General features: G+C 41.9%; 1 protein-coding gene across 2 annotated transcripts in view; it reads right to left on the bottom strand.

The window, feature by feature from the left end:
- Positions 1-3,514, bottom strand: part of FSHR (follicle stimulating hormone receptor) — a 129,791-nt gene extending 126,277 nt beyond the window's left edge. For both annotated transcript variants that reach the window (XM_006083364.1, XM_006083365.1), the window contains exon 1: positions 3,266-3,514. In XM_006083364.1, coding sequence (XP_006083426.1) covers positions 3,266-3,417 — 152 coding nt within the window. In that variant the 5' untranslated portion in view covers positions 3,418-3,514. The remainder of the gene's footprint in view (positions 1-3,265) is intronic.
- Positions 3,515-16,088: the final 12,574 nt, after the last annotated feature.

Here is a 16,088-nt window from a genome sequence, read left to right as displayed (position 1 = left end):
TATAATTTTCAGAGAGAGGAAGAAAAAGGAAGAGAGAGAAACATGAATGATGAGAGAGAATCATTGATCAGCTGCATCCTACACATCCCCTACTGGGGATTAAGCTTGAAACCTGGGCATGTGTCCCAACCAGGAATCGAACCATGACCTCTTGGATCATGGGTTGACGCTCAATCACTGAGCCACACCAGCCAGGATGGACACTTTTTTTTTTTAAGAAGAGGGAGTGAAAGGAGTCAGAAGACTTTCACTGTACACACACACAGAGGAGATATAAATAGGCTTAAGTTTGGATCCCAGCTCTGCCATCTGGGAGCTGCAAGGGTGACTGTGCTCAAGTTACTGAATGATCTTTTCTGTTCTTTAGTTTGCCTCATTTGAATAATGGAGCAATAATACCAAACTCGCAGTTCTATTATGAAGTTTTAATGAAGTAGTATGTGTAAAGCATGAAGCAAATAATAGGAGCCCCTCAGTAAATGAATCCACCTGCCTGTTGATGATACTTTTGTGTGCTTTTGCTGTTGATATCAGCATGTGTAGATTGTAGGGTATTAGAAATCTTTAGCAATGCCTGGAAGGTATATAAAATGAGACCACTGCAAGGTGGATGGAATCTGATAGGATGAAAATGTACAAGGTAAAATTAGGAGGGGTTTCCCCCGGGGAACCTGACTGACAATGACGCTTTGACATGTTGATAGATTAAGCAATTGCCATCCTGGAAGCCCATCAACCTCCACCTGATGTAATCATCATTAAAGTCAATACCCAAACTTGGAAGACTGCAGGGTGAATTAGAAAGACTTAGTTGAACAAGCCACTTCATCTTCCTTCTACCAGTGTTCCAGATAACCCTGGTCCAGTCCTTTTAAGGAAGCAAAAATAATTGCTCTTTCATCCTACCACAATGTCTGAGTTCTAGTTCACTTGGCAATTGATCTGCTCTTTATCAGATTAACAAACTGACCTGAAAAATATCCCCAAATAATTTTCTTTTTTTTTGTCTAACTGCCAAAGTAACATTTATCTTCCTTTCCTCAATACATCTTGCTGAGAAGATTGCCAATCTGAACTCCAGAATGGTTCAACTCATGCCCTGCTAATGAGTGTGCAGAGGAAAGAATCCTCTCAAGATTAGGTATCTGGGAGGACTACTTTAGTCCTCAAAGCTTTCAAACAACCATACTCAACCCTCAGGTGGGGAAAATGCCAATAACAGGCAAGCACTCTCTTCCCCTTCATAGTTTTAGCACCTTTGGGCACCGTTACGTACCCCTAAGTAAGGGGTTGACCATGGGTTAGCTTTTGTCAAGAGTGTGACATTTGTTTCTGCTGTTCTGTTGGGCACATCCTCTTTTACAATCTCTTTCCTCAGTTGCAAGCTCTTGGGCAGAGGCATGTAGTTACTCATTTATATCTTAGTATGAATTTTTTAAAAAATCCTTTCCCTGCTCCTCTCACACTAACTCATACACACACACTCCCTGAGGTTTGGGGTTTGGGGGTGAATTTTATTCTTTCCTTTTCCTTCCACTATGCCTCCTTTCCTTTCTGTTTTCGATGCAGAATTTTAAAAAAAATATTCTCTTTGTTTTGTTTTATTTTTTCCTTTTGCCTTTTTTTTGTTTTCTCTTTTTTATCCCTATTTTTAATTATTCTCTTCTTGTAAAAAGATATCAGAAAGCAGATAGTCTAGTAAAGAAGGGAGTTTTGGATAGAGGAGCACCACCCCAAATTAAACCTCATTAGGGGCTCTCTGCTTTATTAACTGGTTGTCACTATTTGACCCACAGGAAAAACATAGGAAGAAGTGGAGAAGAGACAGGAGACATGGAAATGGTTGTGTATTTGGGTGTGTGTGTGGGTATAATTTTTAGTGTTCACAACAATCCAACCAAGCAGGTTGGATTAAAACTACTTTAGAAGTGACAAACCGAGGCTCGAAGGGGGTTAAGTAATTGTTCAAAGTCATAGAAGCAAGTGACTTCTTACAGGAGCTCAGGTACATGGGCCATCTCCTGTGCTTATTATTACCTAGTAAACCAGACTGACTTTTCCATAATCAGGACTAGCTGTCTCATCTGAAGCAGTGTAGCCAAAACACAGAGCAGACCAGTTATTTTCCCTGCACTGCAGCTTTCTCTGGATAGGAACTGAGGACTTGGGTTATCAAGGGAAAAAGTAGCAGCAGGACCAACCAAGTCTGTGACCATTTGTCCCTGAGTGAAACTCAGAAATACAACACCAATGTGTTTGAGTGAACTGAAGAGATGACCACCTTCTGCAATAAAGCAAGAGTCATCCATAGCTTTAGGGGGGACCAGGTTTGAAACAGGCTTCCAGAATAGTGGCTTCTGTTTAAAATCCTTGTACTAAAAACACCAAGGATATCTATAATCTCTGAGCCACAAGTTGCCAGTTCTCAGGGGAAGCAATAATCTTTCTCTAATGTAGACAGACATGGGATTTCGGGGGGAGAAAGCAGCAGTAGAATATGAGTCAAAAGGCCTGATTTCTAGTTTTGGCTCTGCCTCAACTCATTGTGAGACTTTGGGCAATTCTCTTGACTCTTCAGACCCCAGATATCTCATTTGCAAAATAAAGAGATAGAGTTACATTATATTGAAGTTCTTGTCCAATCTTGTCTGTCTACTTTCTCTTGAAACAGTTCAGTAAAAATCTAAAGTTGTGAATCGTATATTTTCACCTGTATGAAAGATTATCCTGTCTCTCTTTCCCTCTCCAGCTTGTTTTTCTCTTCTCTCTCCCTTTCTTCACACCCCTTCCCCTGTCTCCTCCATCCCTCTTTTTCCCCAGGAAGCAGAATCTCAGTTCGGGAATTATTTGCTCCTGCCTCCCAAGCAACAAGGGCCCTTATATTCTTGAATTCAGTGTCCTCAGGAGACTCACAGTCTATACCACTTAAATCAAAGCTGTCTTCCTGCCTCTAATTCCTAGGTCTTCTAAGTTTCTACTTTTTCTTAGTTTTTCTTTTCCACCAAAGAGAGTATGGAACCCAAGAGCAGATATGTTGAAAAGACATTCAGGTTTCCGCATGACTCTTCCCCGACAAACACCATGACCAACGCTCACCAAAATCCTTGGAGAGACACAGGGCGCGAGTGTTAAGATGGGGGAGTTTGTTTTATTCAAGCATTCAGAAATATTTCAGCTCAGCAGTTATCAGCCGAATGTGAAAATAATACCAGCACCCAACACACAAATGCCTGCAGTGGCAGTTCCCGCAGCCTCTGATACTCACAGTTCAACCGCGTTCCTGGGGAGGTCAGGGGGAATCTCTGTCACCTCGCTGTCCTGGCAGAGGAAAACCCTGTTAGAGCAGTGACAGATCCGATGATGACATCCCGAGCCCAAGCTCAGGACGGCCAGCAAGGAGACCAGGAGCAAGGCCATGCTTATTTATCCATCCACCTGCTTTCCTCCTGCATTTGCAGAGAAAAATCTCTACAGATTTCAGAGGCTCCACTGGGCGCCCTTATGAGATCTGCCTCCAGGGTCACATGACCCATGGGATGCTTTTTTTTTTTTTTTGGTCACTCCAGGAGAATAGCAAAAGTCCTGTGTGCCCCAGTATTTTGGGAGCAAAATAAGCTATTCCCTCATTCTTCTGAATTGGGTTTCTTACACCCTGGTCCAAGGAAGATAGCAAGTAGAACTTCGGTGCATGTCTGGCATAGGCTTCATTATTTCACTGTAGAAGTGTCCCTGCTGGTCACCATTCTTTTCTCAACAGAGTGACATGATGACTTTCTCCAAAAAGAGACACAACCTACAATGTGCCACTAAGAGTGAACTGCAGGGACTTGTTCCAGTCTTGGCGCCAATGTCTTCCTCCAGCCCACTTGATATAACAGCAGAACCTCTGTGGTAGTCACCGGTCCTCTTTCCTGCTGTAATTAATGATCCGAGATGGTGTTGCTCAGAAGACAAGCTGCTAGTGTGCCCCAGGACAATCCGATCTCAGGAGGTGGGAGGCACTTCTGAGAGGGTTATCCCAGAGGTAATTGACCAATCTAAGGGACCTAAGGAATGGGCTGTTTTTAGTGGAGATTTGGTAAATGCTGGCAGTCCACGCCTATTGCACATTCTTTCTGACTTCTTTACACACTTTACACACTGCCTTCTGGAAGTTGACACCAATGAATTTACTTAATCTGTGCTCTTAACTTAGTTTTAAATGTTCCCTGTGGGTGAAAATCCTGGCTCTTTTGTTGGCATTCACAATCTCCTTGACGGTGAGGGATCTGAGGAACGTTTGGCAACACTCAGTAAAGTGGTCTGCTACTTTCAACTCCAGAATCTATGAAGATTGAAAGGCAGGATATTCTCTAAGATCCTGCCTACAATCTGTCACTTGCTAAAATAAATTTCAGCATTATACTTAGGTAATTAGTTGCATAAAATTGAGTTATGAGAAACTGCTACATATGTAAATATCAATTATTCTCCTTCCCTCTCCCCTAATTTACCCAGGAATAATGACATGTCATGAATCAATTAAATTATCAATAAGGGGGAAACAGGAGCAAATAAATTTTAGGATAAAGTTGCCTTTGTAGACACTGTTGGAAAGCTTTGCAAAGCATTGCTGATGACCCAATATAATATATCTAAAGATAATCCTTAAAATAATTGAGGATAGTTATTTTCTGTAATATGCTGATAAATGTTTGCTAATCAGCTTTTCAGAAAAAGTTCTTACTTGTGGCATTTGTTCATTTCCATGGTGTAAATTCTCCTGTCATAGTGTATATCAAACTACCAATGTGATGTCAACCAGCTTGTCAAATTCCTGCACATTTACCAGTCTGCACTTGGGAGCTGGTAAGAGCTGGACCTACCACCGGCTCATTTGTGCCTCTCGAATCATCATCTCATTTTTCTAGGACTCAGTGGTTGGCAAACTCATTAGTCAACAGAGCCAAATATCAACAGTACATTGATTGAAATTTCTTTTGAGAGCCAAATTTTTTAAACTTAAACTATATAGGTAGGTACATTGTTATTAACTTAATTAGGGTTCTCCTAAACTGGCCTTTGCTAAAAACGTCCTCAATCTGATTGAGGTATGTTCGCTGAGGTCGATCCCTTCCAACTCTTCCATCCTCAACTCGTGTATGAATCGCGCACGCCTCCCCCGCGCTGTGTATCCCGGGGCCCGCCTGCACCGCGTCTCCTGTCGCCCGACCGACAGACACCCCCCACTTCTTCTAACACCACTTCTTCAAAATAGACTCGCCCAGGCCGAAAACCGACTTCTGCGCATGGGCCACGAAGTTTCCATCGCACTGTACGTGCGCGCCCGCACGTGGTATTTTGTGGAAGAGCCACACTCAAGGGGCCAAAGAGCCGCATGTGGCTCGCGAGCCGCGGTTTGCCGACCACTGGTCTAGGTAATATCCAATTTCTTCCACCATTTCTTATCTGACAGAGCTTTGCTAGTTCTCCAGTTTATCTGGAGCTTCACTTTAGAACAATATCCAACATGGGCTGCTTTAGCTCAAGGGTTGAAGCCTAAAATGTCGTTGTGGGTTGTTTCACACCACTGTGAGTTCTAGGAGCTTTGTGAGAGTTTGGCCAGACAGACACTGCGTGGGCTGTAAACATATATGGGTGCTCTCAGAAGCAGTTATCTAGAGTTGCACACTTCTCCTGCAGGGCAGAGAAATGGCTACTCCCACTGTAATCAGAGAATTGGGCAGAGCAATTGTGGCAACTGTTTGGCACTGAGATTGGATACAGAAGGGAGAAAACTTTCTCTAATATAAAAGGGAATCAGATGTGGAAAATGAGACTCTAACTACTTTCCAAGAGATTCATGGTGATAAACCTGTATTAGACATCTTATTACTGAGTGTTCAGTCCTGAAAAATTGTGTGGCTACAGATCTTTTTTATTCCCCTGTGTATCTTCCACCTGACCATCATCCTTTTGATTCTGTTACTAGCTTCCCTTACCTTTTTTTCATTTATTCTATTTCATGAAGAGCTTTCTTATGAGGTCATTTGCTCAGACTTCCCTGTAGATTTCCTAGAGATTAAAAAAAAAAGAATTATGCAAACATCAGGTGATGGTGAGTATGATTGTTATCTTAGGAATTCTCTTGGGAACGTATAATTTAGGAGTTCAAGGTTCCTTTTAGCTTCCTGATTTCATAAATTAAAGTTTGTTTCTCAGACCTCAAGATGAGGTAGGAGCATGTACTTGCACCACTGGAGGGTGAAGTGCAACTTTTATTCCAGGGACTCCGATGGTCTCACACAACTGTGTACAGCTCTTCATTATGGAAGATTTGTCACAGGTCAGAAATTTGAAATGGTTTATAAATAAATGTGAAAAATTAATTTCCAAGCCAATTTTCCTTTCAGGGCAGTCATGTAAAAATAGGGCCTCTGGGGTCAGTGGGAGAACACCCTGTGTTTGCTGGCTGGGCAGAAAGCTTTCCTAATGATAGAGCAAGTAGCCACATCTATCTTTTTTTATCTTTGATAATAAAAGTGCAATATGCTAATTAGGCCAGACATCCTTCCAGACAAAGCCGGGGCTGCAGGGAAGCCCGAGTCCTGGGTGCCAGAGGGAAGCCGGTGCTGGCAGCAAGGGGAAGGAAGGCCTACTCTTGCATGAATTTCGTGCCTTGGGCATCTAGTAAAGAATAAAATCCTACAAGCAGGACTGTAAAATGAAGTGAGGTAGGAACATTTTATTAGAGACTCTTTTGACAAAAGGAAACTAAGTTTAAAGACTAGAAGATGATTGTTCCTCTCCTATGTTGAGTCAGTTAGGTTTTGACACTTTACAACCAACCCCAAATTTTAGTCTTAAAACAACCAGTTATTTTATTCATGATTTGCAGGGTTAGCAGTTAGGTCTGGGTTCAGTTGAGTGGTCCTGGATTTGGCCCAGGTCACTCATGTGTCTGTGGTCAGCTATTGGGTCAGTTAGGATGTGCTGGTCCGAGATGGCTTCATCTGGGATGGGTTAGATCTGCGCCACATAATCACTCATCCCCCAGAAGGCTAGTTTGGTGCTGTTCACATGGTGGCCTTCCAAGAGGCTCAGAACTGGCACACTGTAACTTCTACTGGAATCTGTTGGTCACACCAAGTCACAAGTCTGATCAGACTCAAGGGCTGGGGACACAGACACTGCCTCTTGATGAGGGGAACACAACAGCACATAGCTAAGTGGTGCGCTCACATAGGTCTAAATAATTGCAGCCACTTTTCCAACATTTACTGCAGGTGCATAAGCATTCAGAGAAGACATCGTTGTCATTGCTAGGTATTTTTATCCTGTTTTTCTTGTTGTTTTCCAAAGTACAAGTTAGGCCAACTAATAGAGATGCTGACAATGATAATGTTAAAGATTCATTTTCAGCCTTTAGTAGTGTGTTCCATTATTAACTGAGCATCTTGCTACCCCAGGAGGAAAAATAATGTAGGCTGGTCTTTTTAAAACTATCTATAATAATAAAAGCATGATATGCTAATTAGATCAGACAGGCGAACAACCTTCTGGATGAAGCCGCGGGTGTGAGGGCCAAGGCAAGCCACCGTGGCTGTGAGAGCCAACCCCTTGCACAAATTGTGTGCATCAGGCCTCTAGTGATGTTATAAAATGGCCAAAGATATATATTCTCCATTCATAAATTCATATTTTGTATCCTTATATTTTTTTTAAACAAATTCTTTTTCTCTTTTTATACATTATCATGCTGTAATTTCAGCTGTTCATGTGAATCTAATGTACCCTTGCTAAAATATTATAGACCTTAATGTAGTATACTGTAAGACTTATGGCAGGAATAAAAATTCCTTATGATATGACAAGAGCATAAAAATCTAGCTTCTGAATTTTTTAGTAAAATATGATAATTTTTCATTTCAAGCAGCATTCTGGAATCCTCTCAACTCCAGCATATCACACCTTCCTTTGCTGGCCTGTGGAGTAGGTAATGCAGACCATCAGCTGTGTAGTACCTTGAAGGATGCTCCTCTGGACCACATCCCCATCACTCTGACTACTGTCATGTGCTCTTAGCCTCCATTGCCAGTGCCCAATAAACTTATCCTTACCGGGTCAAACACTCATAAAAAAAGCCTAAATAAAGCCCAACATAAAAAAATAAGCATAACAGGAACTATATTTAGTATTATAATATTATCCAATTATAGTTCCTGTTATGCTTATTTTTTATGTTAGGCTTTATTTATTGCTATTTTGTTGTTCTATCATATAATTAGTAGGGAGAACTTAGATGGGGCATTACCTATGAGCCTAGCACACCAGCTCCACAACCAGTCATATGTGGCCTGATGGGCCATAGCACACTTTTTGCATATTGAGACAGGACAGTCATTTTGGCCGTAATGTTAATGAACCCTCTTGGGTTGGGGTGTGTACGAACTAAACACCTCCACCAGTGACCCTGCACGAGCACTCAGGATGGATGCCAGTGATGAGTGCTTGACCCGATGAGGGTAAGTTTATTGGGCACTGGCAGTGGAGGCTGAGAGCACGGACAGTATTCAGAGTGATGGGGATGTGGTCCAGAGGAGCATCCTTCAAGACACCATCCAGCTGATGGTCTGCATTACCTATTCTTGCAGGCCAGCAAAGGAAGGAGTGGTATGCTGGAGTTGGGAGACCCGGGCTCTGGTCACAGCTTTGTCACTACTGTGGCATCTCAGGAGATTTTTAATCACCTGGAAGTCAGTGTCCTCTTCTCTAAAACGTGAATTCATACAGTTAGCGTACAAGGCTCCCATGAAGACAGGATGAGATGCACGTGTAAAAGCACATGAGAGACTGGTATGAACGTGATATTCTTCTCATTGCTCTTGTGAAAGGAAAAAGTAAACTACTCATCCTGGAAGAGTGACTCTTCTTAATGACAGTTTTCCAGTTTGCTTATGGAACTGATATGTGGACAACTTCGGTCACATAATTGTTCCAAACTGCCTGCCACTGGCCATGCCTGAGCCAGGTATCATAAACCATTGGTAACAGGTCCATTCACTGACCCTGTCTCTCCTCTTACCAGGGGTGGGCAAACTTTTTGACTCGAGGGCCACAATGGGTTCTTAAACTGGACCGGAGGGCCGGAACAAAAGCATGGATGGAGTGTTTGTGTGAACTAATATAAATTCAAAGTAATCATCATTACATAAAAGGGTACGGTCTTTTTTTTTTTAGTTTTATTCATTTCAAACGGGCCGGATCCGGCCCGTGGGCCATAGTTTGCCCACGGCTGTCTTAGACCCTTTCTCCCACTCAGGACATGAGGAGTTCAAGGCTGACCTGTGTGGGAAGAGACACGATGTATTCTCCCTGCCTTGTCCTTGACCACTTTATGAAGTCCACAGCCAAATTCATATCAACAAAAATGTTACTCTGAAGACTGTTAGGTGAAGGAAGGCATTTTTGTAAGCTTGATGGGCAATTGGGTGATGCTTTTGAGCAAACAAAGTGGGTTTTGAAATTCTTGTGCTAGTGTAATTTCTCAGAAAGAGACACAGAAAGTCTCAAGCTCCTTAAAAACAAATTAGAGATAATCCAAATCACATCTGAGTCATTGGCTCTCTGTTTTGTTGCCCAACATTTCCAGGTTTCAGACTAAGTGGAGATTGAGAGGGAGCAGGTCTGGGAGTTGGAGTGTACTGATATGAAGGCAGGGGCTGGGGGAAGTGTGGTGGTGGTTTGATCATGGGAAGTTTCATAGAAATTCAAGACAAATGAATGTTCTCAGGAATGCTTGTAGTAAAGCCAGTATTAATATAACCTGATATCAGCCAAAAAGTTTAGCACCAGGAGTTGGTGAGTACCAAAGTCTAGGAATCTGCCCCTTGCCTTGAGGAGCTTAAACATTTTGTTATGACAACATAACTACAGCATATGACATTCTTTACTTCATAGGAATATAAATGAGAATTAATGTATTGCATTATAGTTAATTACAAGCTATATATGCCATAGTGCTTGAGGAAACATTGGCTTATAAGCCAAGTCTCCATAGCAGTAAAATTAAAGTAGATTTGGCATTTTTCTGGCTTATCTGGTTCTTGTACCCACTAGACCTCTCAATAGTATACATATGTATTTTGAATATGTATATAAATGTTAAATATGTATACATATGCAGTATATACACATATTCAAATCAAATAGCACCTTGGGGTGGGGTATCTGTTTATGAAAGCATGAATTTCAGTTGCCAGCAACACAGCACTGGAAACTGAAAACCCAAGGTCTATTTTTTGATTTTATTCTTCAGAATGAGGAAAAGTAATGCCAATGTTCCATTATTTATGAACATAGTTAAAGAAAAGAGAAGTAGTGAAATTTCACAGCTTTCAAAGAATAATTTATTTTGACTCCACATAGGGCCTCATGCCTTTGCCTCACAAGACGTCCCCTTCTCTGTGGATGCTGAGGCAACCCTGGTGCCTTGATGCCTTGTAGGGCCAGGGGAAGAGCCGGCAGGACCAGCCAGGAGTGTGCACCGGGCTTGGGAGGCATTTGATTAACCGCTCAGCAATGAACTGAAGGACGGCTTTGTGCCTTGCACTCTGAAACACTGGGTGCTGTGGGCAAACTGAGGTATAAAATGAAGACTGTCCTCAAGGGATTTGCTGGCACCCAGGACCCGTGGGAGGGAGGCTATACAAATAGGGGCCCCTGTACAAGATATGGAGAGTCATCTACTAAATTGTTCCGAATTCAGATTTAGGCTAAGAAAACAGCTTCCATTTATCTTGTCTAACTTTGCACTAGAGCCCAGCTTAAATGCTTTACTTACCTAATCTCTGATCCTTATACCAATGCTGCAAGGCAACTCTGATTATCCTCATTTTGTGGATGGAAAACCTGAGGCTTAGAGAGGTAGAGTGAATCAGCTCAAGTCACATAGCTGGTAACTGTTTAGCCCAGAATTAAAATACAAGTGCCAGGGCTCCAAAGCCAGCACCCCTCTGTGTAGGTGCAGCACTGCCTTGGGATGCTGGGCAGCCAGGAGAGGGGACCAACCGGGAAGTGGCTGGCTGAGGCTGGGTGATTGGCCAGCAGAGGAGAGAGCCCCTCCCTCTGTTGTCTTTGTGACCCTGGAGGTGGTGGTCCCTTATTTGTTTCTACTGAATGGTCTTGCTGAGTCACTCCAACCTTACTGTGGCCAAATAACCTGCATCCATGTGCTTTTTGTCTTTTTATTTTTGTGGCTCCGACTTAGCTGGAAATAGTTTAGTTTTATTGTTAGTTTTTACAGTAAGTTTTAAAAGAAAACATGTAATGTATCATGTAAATTAGGATACTTATGAGTAAAAGGAGACTCTGTTAGTAATTATGCCAGCGCTATCCTGGGCACCAGAGTCTTATGATCACCCTACCAGTGTGGGATCAAGGGATACCTTTAACATGGAAATAAGACAAGAACATCTTCAGGACAGGAAGAAGCCAAATGGAAATGAACGTCATCCACTGCAGCAAAGGCTATCTCCTATGTGATTTGGGGTGTGCATTTGGGCAACTCAGTCCCCCAACCTGAACTCATCCCATTAGGAGCCAAGGCAGTTCTGATTTCCCATGTCAGAGTGACATTGTTATGTGGAAACCTCTTGCTTACTGCCAAAGTTAGTGGATTTGGACTGTCCTAACATATAAGAAGTAAAGAACTTATTCTTGAAGATCTTTTAACACGTTTACCTCAAATTTATAAATTGGCCCATACTAGGAAACATTGGAGTTTCTTTTAACAGGGAATCTAACCAAAGGCATTGCAATAATCTGAAAAATATCACATATTGCAGGTCTGAGGCTCCAAAAGAACAGGTGAGGAGTGGGGAAGGCGGTGGGGAGGGAAGAAAGGGGGAAGGGAGAGAGGGAGCACAGTCTAGATGTCTTGAAGCCAAAAGATCCAGGAACACCTTCCAGTGTGACAGTGGACTTCCAGCCCAGGCCACTTCTCTTTTCAATTCCTGACCCTCTTGTCTTTGCGCTGACACATGTATGTTCATTCATGACAGCATCATTGACCAAATGACATGTTGTTTTGTGGTATGTCTAGAAATAAAGAAACATAAAAATGCTTCTTGGATTAACTTGACAGTATCAGTTTAGATAGTGGCTTCCAGGCCTAAGTCTTTCCGAGGATAAGAGAAAGATTTCCTTTGTTTAAAACATGAGTGATTTTCATCGCTAATGCCAAAAATGAAAAGTGATGCTTTCTCTGAGGTCAGGTTCCTCAACAATTTCTATCAAACTACCTTTACTGGGCGGACGGGTGGGCAGGGGGGAGAGTTTTCCAGAGAGATCCTCAGTAAAAAACATTTCTTTGGAGTGTCTTATTTTATATTGTAAATCCATGCAAATTTTATTTTCTATTTTTATAATACAGCTATTTGATTTACTGACAAATTTTATAAAATATCTTTAATAAGAGGTATATGCAAAGGAATTACTCTTTTATTATGCAGTTTCACATCACTGCTGGCCACAGCCTCCAGTTTGAGAACGAGGGAATAAAACTACCCCACAGCAGCTGGCAGCTGGGAGGAGTTCATTATTTTGGGAATCATTGATTTTCAACCTTTTTCATCTCATGACACACATAAACTAATTACTTAAATTCTGCTGCACACCAAACTCGTCAGAAAATTATATTGTGTATATGTTGAACTTCTACAGTTAAGGAAACCAAGCAGTCTTAGCCCCAGTGATCAGCTAATTTCCCTCATTCACAGAGACCATTTCATTCAAACATAAGAGAGTGTGCTGATCAAAGTCTCAGCAGCCACCTCAAGAGCAGTCAATTCTGTCTGATTGTTATATGTGGTGAGTCATTTAAAACCTTTCAATAACTTGTCAATACTTGAACAATGTCGAGAGAGAGGTGGGAAGAGAAATGGCTTTTTCCAAATCTGACACTTGCTTGGTTTTGCCTCTTCAGTCAGAAATCATGTTTTTCGATTTCTCTGAGTGAACGGTGATCTTTCTTCATGAGACATAATGCATGGAGTGGCTTTCTATCAATCTCTGCTGTAGGAATCCTGGCTGCTGCCATTGGCCCAGGGGACCCAAGGAAGAAGCTAAAGCTACCTTGCCATGTTGATGGGAAAGAACACAGCAGCTGAAATTCAGAGTACAACCTTCCTCTTCCTTAGTAGTAGATGAAGTTGGTTATGAGATACCCTCTCTGCTCCTTTTTGGCATTCAGTTCACAGAGATTCATTTTTTCATTTGCACACCTCTGATGTTTCAACACATGTTAATTTATTTCTCTTTTGTTATATCCATTCATTTACTGTATAAAGACTGGGATTAACCACAGTTCCCAGGGAGCAACCCCTGCCTCCCAGAGGCCTGTGACTAACTGGCTTCTGCTGGGTCGTTGCCCGTTGATTTGGGTTAGCCAATGGCTGGTTACAGAGGAGGAACATTTTGAGGCACCAAGTGCTTTCTTCTTATAACAGGTTACAAACCTGAAATGGCTACTCATACTTTGACCTCCTACTGTTAAAAGGCAATCTTCCCAACTTGCCCACCATCCTCTCATCCTCACAACATACACACAAAGATGACCACCCACTAGAATTTCAAAGGCAGAGGCCATGTTCTATTGGCCTTTGTATCTCCAATTCCAGGTATTGCGCCTGGTACATCCAAATGATCAATGCAGCTGTGGAGCTCAAAATCCTAATTGTGTTTCATGACCCAAGTTTTAGGAAAGCCAATTTTTCCCCCAAGTTTATCTTCCAAGAGGGTCCCCAATAAATGCTTACATGTTGCTCAAATGAATCTTGGTAGTTACTTGTTACTTTGCCCACCAACTCAGTTCCAAATCATTGCTGCCCCCAAATGGCACATCACCGAGTTACCTTATGATTTATTTCTCCATGCTGCTGGCTCCTCCTTTATTAAGGATGACACTGTCTCCTCCATTAGGTCTTCAAAAGCACAGCTAAGGCAGGCTCATTACAGAATGCTGTGGGATAATGGAGGGACAGCCCCAAGTTTAATATGCAGGGTCATAAGTAGTGGTCACTCCTGGGACCACCTCCTCTCCCCTCAGGCACTAGTCCCTGAGTCTGGAGAGAGTTTTATCCCCTCTCAAATGCAAACACCCCTCTGTTTCAAGGGAACTCTAGAGAAGGCATTTGAAATAGTCAGCAATATATTTCCCCAAGTTTGGAGTATTCTAGTTTAAATAATGCCATTTGAGGAGCATTAATTATTAATCCTACTTTAGGACAGTTATCTAAATCTTTAAGGGTCCAGTGTGGCTTACGATGAATGGACCCAATTTACCCAGCTAAAAATATGTGAACTTCAGCTTGCACCATCTGCATTCACATTTGTGAGAAAATCAGTGTTCTCTGAGAACTGTCAATTTCTCCCAAACCAAGAAAGTCTATTTCTAAATTATCTAGCAATTCTCAAATAGCTACTTTTCCATTAAAATAAAATCAAAACATTTAAAGTTTGTCTTCATTGATATTTCATTACATAAGCATCTTTTTAATTAACAAATGAATTTTAGAGTCCTGTGATTAAGAAAATGTCATTAATGGTTTTTTCCCAAACCAATGGCACATAGAACAAATGGCAATGGCCAGAGAAGTTCATCTAAAATATTGCATCATCATCAGTATTGTTGTTGTTTCAGTTCTGTTCACAGAATAAGAGGGTTCTAATATCATGGGCAAAATGGCTCTTGCTTGAGTTGTCCCTTTGTTCTTGTGCTCCTTCCTTCCTCTCCAGTCATAGTAATAACACAGGAGCCCCTGCTGCTACTAAGTGGGTAGATCTGGTACTCAGATGATGTAGTGTGTTTTAATGAGAACAGGATGAACCAGGAGCCAGGAATCATGGGGTTCACATTCTGGATCTGTAACTCCTTCTCTCAGTGATATTGGACAAGTCAATTCTTTGTGCTATAATTTCCTCATCCATTCAAAAAGAGTGATAAAGATTGTCTTCTTATAAGGTAGAACGAAACAAGTCAATCTAGGACTCAGGGCTGTTACTTCCCTTACATCAGTACCTCTCATGGATAAACCTGGATGGTGGAAACAGGAATCTCTATGTGTGTGGGCGGGGCATATAGAAACTGGAGCTCTGACCCCTTTGGCTCAGTGTTTAGAGCATTGGCCTGCACACTGACGGGTCTTGGGTTCAATTCCTGATCACAGGCAGGGTTGCAGGGTTGCAAGCTTGATCTACCACCTGGTAGGGGTGCATGCAGGAGGCAACCAATCCATGTGTCTCTCTTACATCAAAGTTTCTCTCTCTCCCATCTCCCTTCTACTTTCTAAAAGCAATGGGAAAAATATTCTTGGGTTAGGATTAAAAAAAGAAGAAGGAACTGGAATGTGCGGCTTCATTTAGGGTCCAGCAGAAAGAGCCTGAGAGGTGACTCTAGGACCAAGTTTTTCTAATAGCAGAGAATCCTTGAAAGAGCTGTGCACTCCCTACACACTGGAAGCTGGGAAATCAGCAGCCATGGCTCCTATTTCCCAAATTGGATCCCAATCTTTTCCCAAAAAGGATTTTTAAGTTTGCGTTGCATTTCAATGGTAATCCGGTAAATTAGCAGGCATATTTTGAATCACTTTAAGATTATCATTCTAAGAACTGCCACACAAACTCCATGTGGACATTTGCACTTGTTTTTATAAATTTAATTTTACTAAGGGAAGATCAAATGACTTCAGGGAGTGATGCACTAATAAAAGTATCAGAGGAAGACATATAATGGGAGATCTGAGCTATCAGAGAGCGAAAGGGTCCATGGCCTATAAGCACATCAGACTCAAAACAATATGCTCCCCAGCAGGCACTCCCAAATTGCACAGACATCCATAGAACCCGCCTTTGAACATGCCAGTCACTGCTCATTCACTGCAAGCATGGCCAAGCACATGAAATGAGACCTGCCTCTGGCAATCAGGGTTATTTAATGAAAATTTTAATAATGCTGCAATCATAACCTTCTTTTCAAGTAAACAAGACAGCATTATACAATTATCAAATGACAATTAAAATTGACACTTGAAGATTGTTTGTTGGCAGTG

This window comes from Myotis lucifugus, unplaced genomic scaffold (assembly GCF_000147115.1).
Source record: "Myotis lucifugus unplaced genomic scaffold, Myoluc2.0 scaffold_6, whole genome shotgun sequence".
Lineage (NCBI taxonomy): Eukaryota > Metazoa > Chordata > Mammalia > Chiroptera > Vespertilionidae > Myotis > Myotis lucifugus.
This window is presented reverse-complemented; position numbering and strand designations above follow the sequence as displayed.